The sequence below is a fragment of the Caenorhabditis briggsae genome, assembly GCF_000004555.2.
Source record: "Caenorhabditis briggsae complete genome, chrIV, whole genome shotgun sequence".
In the NCBI taxonomy this organism is placed as follows: Eukaryota; Metazoa; Nematoda; class Chromadorea; order Rhabditida; family Rhabditidae; genus Caenorhabditis; species Caenorhabditis briggsae.
In genome coordinates, this window is record NC_013487.2 from 3,086,313 (window position 1) to 3,093,874 (window position 7,562).

Consider the following 7,562-nt stretch of genomic DNA (forward strand, 5'->3'; position numbering starts at 1 on the left):
TAATAAAAATGAATTGAAAATCAGCTGATCCTACCATTCGTTGTCTTCCACCAAGACAGTCCATCACAAAGTTTATGATCTTCGTTTCGAAATTTTGCGAATTTCACTGACGGTTCCGAAAACACTGGCAAACGAAAATCGGTGAGATTTGACGATGTCACACTGAAACAGATAACTTGGTTTTAAAATTAAATTTTCTTTTTCAACTGACCAGTTTTCAATGATATCTTTCATCGTTTTAACTGAAAATTTGTTCGAATAGGGACCTGTTCTCCATATGCCATCCTCATCCAAATCAAGCGAAAATTCTTTTATTGGTTCTCCTTTGGCAGATATTTTCGTTTTTTCTGGTTCATTTTGGCCGTCACTCGACATTTTAATTTCAGAATCACTCTCGTCCATTTTGAGATTTTTGTAAAATCACAAAAACGTTCTGAAAAAAAGATGAAAAACGAAAAAATAGGACAATTGGTAGTTCAAAAATACGTCATCGATTACGTCATATGACGTCATCGATTACGTCATACGAAAAATGAGTCTAGGACTGAAAATGGTGACCAGAACTACTGTGATAGCCAAAAATTCATAATCTTCCACAAATTTCTGCAAAAAAAAATACGAAAAACAGTCGAAAATCGTTGAAAATCGAGAAAATAGGAGGAAAAATAGAAAAAATTGCCTTCGTAAATCGACAACGGCCCCTGGCCTAGAAAATTCCGGAAACTCTTCCATGAGAATTTCGAGCAATTTTTTGGGATTCAAACACAGAACTCACAGTAAAAGACACATTTTCGAGAAAAAAAAGCAAATTTCTTATATAAAAAATTGTTTTAAACACTGACAGATAAAGTACAGAAGTGAGCGATTGGAAACGACGATGGAATCAGCTGAAATCAAAATCCTGGCCTAAAAATAATTTTTTTCAGACAAAAATCCCTTAATTTCCGATTTATTTCTGATTTCGGAAGACAAATAATAGGTTTTTATTTCATAGTTTTGCTGTCAGAATTCGGAATTCATGCCTTTTCATTGGTTTTTCCTTCATCTCTACAAAGTTTTGTAAACTACAGAAGTGAAAAAAAAACTAAATGAAATCTAACAGAAAAATTTCAGTGCCGAATTGAATTTTAAATTACGTTGTGTCCACTTTCAGATATAGTCGTGGGAAATCTTCCGGAAGTTGTTTTTTCTCAACCTCTTTCACTTTCTTCCTGCTTTAGAAACCACCGAATATGTACGGGTTGCGGTTGAGAAGGGAAACTGGGTGAATTGGTATAGTGGTGCGCGTGGGTGCACGAAAAACTGAAGTCGCGAGTTCAATCTCGACCAGATCCGAACTTTTTGTTTTTGTGCAACTACCTAGATGTACCCCTTCAGACTGCGTACCCACTCAGTCAATGTACCCCTTGAGCATGATGTACCCTATTTCGATGTACCCCTGGAGAATGGACCGAAATTCTGTCCGAGTTTCTGAGATTTTGAAGTGCTGAAAATCTGAAATTCTCAGACTGTGAAGTTCCGAAATTCTCAGGTTCCGAAATACTGAAATTCCAAAGTTCTGAAATTCAGGAATTCAGAAACTCCCTCAAAAAAAATTGTACCCCCGAATCACAAGCGTTGTACCCCTAAATGAAATGAGTTGTACCCCAGAATCATTGGTAGTTTGTACCCCCGAATCGTTGTACCCCCGAATTTTTGTACCCACGAATTTTTTACCCCCGAATCATCAATTTTGTACCCCTAAATCAGTTGTACCCCCTTGTACCCCCGAATCATTGTACCCCCCGAATTTTTGGCCAGTTTAACGGTAGTCTGGAAACTTCGGAAATCCTTTAAAAAAATGGAAAATGAACAGAAACGCTTGCAATTTAGAGAAGAATAATGTAAGATTTGGATATTACGATTTTTTGGAATATTTGAATTTTTCCTATAATTTTCAGAAAACACTAACTTCACAAACTATGTGGTTATTTTTGAAATACAGCAATTGTGTGCCCACTAGATTAGAGACGCAGTGTGTCTCGTTGTCTGCCTCTCTAGCCCCTCAAATTTCTAATGTTTCTTAACTTGATGAAAATGGTAAGTTTGAAGCAAGTTAAATTATCTCGTTTCCTATAAATGATTACAAACATCTGTCAACTGATAAAATGTTTGCCATAACGTCACCAACATTTTATTAGTTGACACATTTTTTATATCTCTGAGAGGATCCGAGATATTTGAGTTCAAAGTACGCAAGGTTCTATTACAGATTTTAACTGATCCTGGTCCGTTATACATCCGTTATTGTATGAACAGCTTTCGGACCAAATCTTTTTTTCTAATAATAAATGTCAAAAAACACTCACCGTCCACAATTTGAAATTACAGTTCTTTCCCGGTGGCAATATTGGAACAACCAGTTCCTCATCTCCAAATTCTATACCCATCCGACCCAATGGATGAGGTGTCACGGGTAGCACGGGTTCGCGAATTCTAGCTTGCCATTCCGCACGGGCTCTGCTCATATTTTCATACCATTCTCGCTCATCTTCCATCCTTAAACGTTCAATTACTTCAAGATGTATCTCCCAATCTCTAGCCTCGTTTCGTTCATCCATGGTGCACAATTTGTCTTAAAGTTGGTTGTCTGAAGAAAGAAGGTTAATGAAAGTTATAAGATTTATAAGAGGATCCAGGAAAGGATCAGCAAAGTATACATAAATCGATTTTAAAACGATTTCAAAGTTTGGCAAGAACAAACTAGGTAAGATCAATGATTTTATTTGAAAGTAATTCAAAATGTGTTGAAGAACAGGAAGGACGACCCATATAGAAAACAATAAAGAAAAGAAAAAGATCAATAGATCAGCGCCAATATATTGGTCCAGCGGCTAATCTCATCTCCTGCAACTCCCACCGATTCTTATCAATCATGTACTGCATCATTCGACGATCGAACTTCTCGGCGCGGTAGATATTCAAAATTTTCCTGGCTTGACTTTGAAGCTTCGAAAACGGCTCATCGTCCATTCCTAGTACCTGCTTCAGTGTTGTGGAAATCGCGATGATCTTGACATGGTATCCGCCCAAAATTCTTGCCTTAATACGATCACCCAGTCCTTTCTCAATCTCTTGGGGGATGATCATAGCCACCCACTCTAAGAAAGCTGACGGCTGAAAAATTGTTAAGGTTGTGAAGGGTTGTGAAGACTTAAAGGGACAGAAAATTTGGAATTGCGACCGCTTATGTTAGCTCACTCAAGGGCTTTGTTTTGTTATGATCATTTAAAAAAAGGTTGTTCAGGTACCCTACTTTTTAAAAGGCACTCAAACTAATCATAATACTCTAAAAACCCATCCTATACGTTCACTTTGAGCTCAATTATCTCGGTTGCTATCAGAGATATCAAAAATCCGCCAACTGATAAAATGCTGGTGGAAAAGTCCAGGCATAAATGAGTAGCATTTTATTAATTGACCAATTTCCGTTATCTTTTGAATTAGCCGAGATTATTGAGCTCAAAGTTTAGGTACTATACCTGACTTGACATGTGACATGTAGTGAGGTGAGTCTCATTGCGGTATTTACGGTTGGTAAGCGCTCTGTGTTTTAGGGTCGCAGAGTTTTCAAAGCTAGGTTTTTTGGTTTTTTTTTTTCTGTTTGAAATTTTAAAAATAAACTGTTTCATTTATATTAGAAATCATCATTCAAAATGTCAAACTAATTAAATAGCTATATAATACAAAAAATTATATTCTGTCAAATGTTACTTGTCGATTTGCCGACCAATAACTCGGCTCAAAATTAGTATTTTTGATTGTAACAAAAATTAAAATGTAGTACTTGAAGAGATGTACAAAATGATAAAAATTCAAAAAACCGAACTGCCGATTCTTAAACTAGAAGCCGTGAAACGTCTAGATTTTTAAAATCAGTCTAGAAAGCTCCTACTGTCTCTAGTTCAAAAGTCAGTGTTTAAATATAGTTGCATTATATATCATTTTGTAGAGCTCCTTAAGTTCTATGTTGCACTTTTTAGTTCAAACAGAAATTCAAAGTTTGAACAAAGTTATGATCCCCCGCCAAAGCCTCTTTAACCTAAAAAACTCAAAAATACTCACCGACCACGACTTGAAGTCTACGGTGGCATTTGGAGGCAAGATTGGGACAACATCATCTCCGAACTCCACGCCCCATTGGCCCACCGGGTGCTTGGCTATCGGATAAACTGGCTTCGGAGTCCTTCCAAGTGGTGGTGCATCGGGAAACGACATACGGAAAACGCGGCGCTGATGCGCTCTTTCACGCTGTTCCAGAAGTCTTTGCTCTTCGTCCCTGGCTCGGAGTCTTTGCATCCTCAGTTGTCTGTTTTGTTCTCGAATATTCATAATTCCTGCAAAAAAAGTTTCCAATATTAGATGCTTCAAAAAGAAGGTTTTAAAGATCAAGGTAAGTTGAATCGATTGAAAAACGATTGTTGAGGATTAAGCATGAAAACGTTCAAAAAATAGGCATTCATCTTTACTGTAGGTATATAACGTTGAAAATGAGAATCACAAAGAAGACCAGAAAAAAGTCATGGGTAGTTGAGATGGCTTGAAAAAGCACTCTATTGCACAGCATCTTCACCAAACCGCTGTCGCCTCTCATCGTAGTACTTGTTGATAACTTTCATGGAATGACACTTCAACAAATGAAATTGTTGCTGAGTCAAGCCTAGAAGACGTCGCATTGAATCATCCGTAGCTAGCTCGGGAATCACGGCACCATCCAAGTTCATTTCGCGGATTCGGCCGATAGTCCCATCTCGTCGCAAGTGCTCGGGGAGAACAAGCTCCATCCATTCGATTAAGTTGTTAGGCTGTAAAAATTACGTTGATTAATGGCATTAGTTGGAGTTTCGGGCGAAATATTAGATGTGCCGCGCCAATAAGAGCTGAGCTATGACTGAGCATCAAAAAAATATTGATCTCAAAGAGTCTTTCTGGGGGAAAAGCTCACTAGCGGCTCACAAACGGACGAAAAAAGACCTTGGCTGTGAAAAGGCTGCTCGGAGGCTAATCAGCAGCTCAGAAACGGATCTTGAATGAATCTGGCGTTGAAACGGCTGACCAGCGGCTCTCGAACGGACCAATGTCACCTTTCCTACAAGTTATCCTAATTTTACAGGCAATAGAAATACTTTAATAGGGTAAAGACAACATTTATTTAAAAAAAAGGTTTTCTTGGTACCGAAAAATGACACACCTTAACCGTCAACTTTGAGTTCATTCATCTCATTACCTGTAAAAGATATCAGAAAATGGTCAACTAACAAAGTGTTTATCATAAGATCAGTAACATTTCATCAATAAACCATTTTTGGTATCTTTTACAAGAATCAAGATATATTGGATCAAATTTGAATGCCCTCGCTGGATTTACGGTAGATAATTAATTTTAGCGCTTTTCAAAACCCATAGAATTATTGTCTGAAAAAATATGCAAGAATTTTATAACGCAATGATGAAACGGTAGTCATTTTTCAAGTTCAAAAATATATGCAAAAATCAATTTTCCGGTATTTTTCTAGCTCAAAATTATATTCCCTGTGTGTTGTAAATATTTAATCATACTCACCGACCAATACTGAAAATCCCAACTTTGACGTTCTGGCTTCACTGGATCTCCTGCAACCATATCCGGATGATTCAGGCGTGCAGGTTCCGGTCGACGAGCATTTCTCCGAACCTCCAGCAGTCTATGTTGAAGGTCCCTAATTCTTTCTTCTTCGTCTTCTACACGTCCATTCATTGGAACCTCCAGTCTTTGCGGAAGATCCCGATTCCTTCGCTCTCCTCTAATACGTCGATCATTCTCTGCTTGTCTCCCCACCAATTCCGGAACTTGCTCATTTAGCGGGGCTACTATTTCTGCTTCTAATTGGTGTAACTGCTCCCGCTGCCTTTGCTCTCGTTCCTCCAGTCGCAGTATCTCCTCCTGACGCCTTCCTTCTTCACCAAACAGGATTCCTATACGACGAATAGATCTTCTTTGCTCTTCTTCTAGTTCTTGAATCCGCTCCTCTCTTCTCCTTTCTCCATGTCTTCGTAGCTGGAAATCTTTCAGAATCCTCCTCTCAAGTATCTCCAGACCAATTGGCTTGTTTTCTTCCATTGGATCCAGATCTTCAATCACTTCTTGCTCATCTGGATCACCGTTCAAATCTGGAATCACTGGCTCGCGAAGATCATCGATTTGATTCAATAAATTCAAAATTTCCCTTCGGTTTTCTAGATCAATGGGTTGTCCGATAAACAAGTTACTCATAAGTGGAACGATATGATATTCTAGTACATTCTTCTGCACTATATAGTCTTCCCACATGCGGATTCGATTTTCTTGTTCGGGAATTCTCTGACGTAACCGACGGATCATTTCATGGCGAAGAATTTGTTGCCGATTCATTAATCCTATGAATTCTACATACTTATCTCTTCGCATCACTGCTAGTCGTTGTTGTTCATCCGGATCTTGTGGAGCGTCGGCTGGTTGTGCATCTCGCGGATCAATCAGATTCAGAACCGGTTGAAGGATCTGCCGAAGGGGTATTCTTGGTTCCAGATTCATGTTGAGCTGAAACAAATGGACATTTTTGTTACCATCATATTTTTGGAGGCAGAGATAATTAAGCTAGAGCGAAGTACCGTAACGGCTCTAATAAAACACCCCACCCTATACGTACACTTTGAGCTCAATTATCTCGGTTCCTTTAACAGATAATAAAAATGTGTCAAGTGATAAAATATTTTTCATAATATCAGTAACGTTTTATCAGCTGACAAAATTTTGATATTTCTTACAGGAACCCTGATAACTTTAATTGAATTTTTTTTGCTACTACTGTTTCATATATGTTTAGAGTTTTGTTGAGTAATTGGCAGTTAATATTCATGGGGTCGAGAGAAACACAGCAAAATCTTGAAAAATTAATTTTTGCATACTTTCAAACTTTGAAAAATGACTACTGTTCCATCATTAAGGTTTCATGTTCTTGAGATTTTTTTGGAAAATTTCTTAGACAATTTTCTTAGAAAACTGTGTTTGAAAATTGAACATTTGGTTACGGTAGAAAAATAGTTGCAAAACATTTTTTTACCTTGTCTGGTCCAAGATACTAAAGAGGTTTCTGACCTGGATTCTGAAGAGCACTTCCTGAAATCTCTCGAAATGTTAAAAATTATAGAACAAGAAACAATATAAGTATCAGTTGAATCAATTTGAAACGATTGCTGAGAATTGAGCATAAAAACGAATGATTGAAAAAATCTGTTTTATTGCATTTGACAAGAAATATGAAAAAAAAACACCATTAATAGAAGGGCCCCCAAACTTTGATCCAATTTATCTCGGTTTCTATAAAAGACATCAAAAGGTGGTCAACTGATAAAATGTTTTTGACGGCTCCGCGACGTTTCGAAAGACGACGTTTCGAAAGTAACAGCTTTGCACTTTTATGCATGGAAGAAAAAGCAAAAACTTGTATTTGAGCATTTAAATAGTTTTTCGAATAGATTTTTGTATATTTGAAGCTTTCAAA

The 7,562-nt window shown here is 37.6% G+C and overlaps 3 protein-coding genes across 3 annotated transcripts in view; all 3 read right to left on the bottom strand.

Annotated features, from left to right (window-relative positions):
• Positions 1-402, bottom strand: part of CBG22391 — a gene marked incomplete at both ends in the record, with an annotated part of 3,104 nt that extends 2,702 nt beyond the window's left edge. The window contains 2 exons of the mRNA XM_002647164.1: positions 35-162; positions 212-402. Coding sequence (XP_002647210.1) covers positions 35-162; positions 212-402 — 319 coding nt within the window. The remainder of the gene's footprint in view (positions 1-34; positions 163-211) is intronic.
• A 988-nt stretch (positions 403-1,390) lies between these two features.
• Positions 1,391-2,600, bottom strand: CBG22392 (the record flags this gene model as incomplete). Its single annotated transcript, XM_002647165.1, has 2 exons — positions 1,391-1,486; positions 2,349-2,600. The coding sequence occupies 2 exons, from the start codon at positions 2,598-2,600 to the stop codon at positions 1,391-1,393; spliced, it is 348 nt and encodes a 115-aa protein (XP_002647211.1).
• Positions 2,601-2,847: 247 nt separating this feature from the next.
• On the bottom strand, positions 2,848-6,592 carry CBG22393 (the record flags this gene model as incomplete). Its single annotated transcript, XM_002647166.2, has 4 exons — positions 2,848-3,156; positions 4,105-4,376; positions 4,613-4,844; positions 5,603-6,592. The coding sequence occupies 4 exons, from the start codon at positions 6,590-6,592 to the stop codon at positions 2,848-2,850; spliced, it is 1,803 nt and encodes a 600-aa protein (XP_002647212.2).
• Positions 6,593-7,562: the final 970 nt, after the last annotated feature.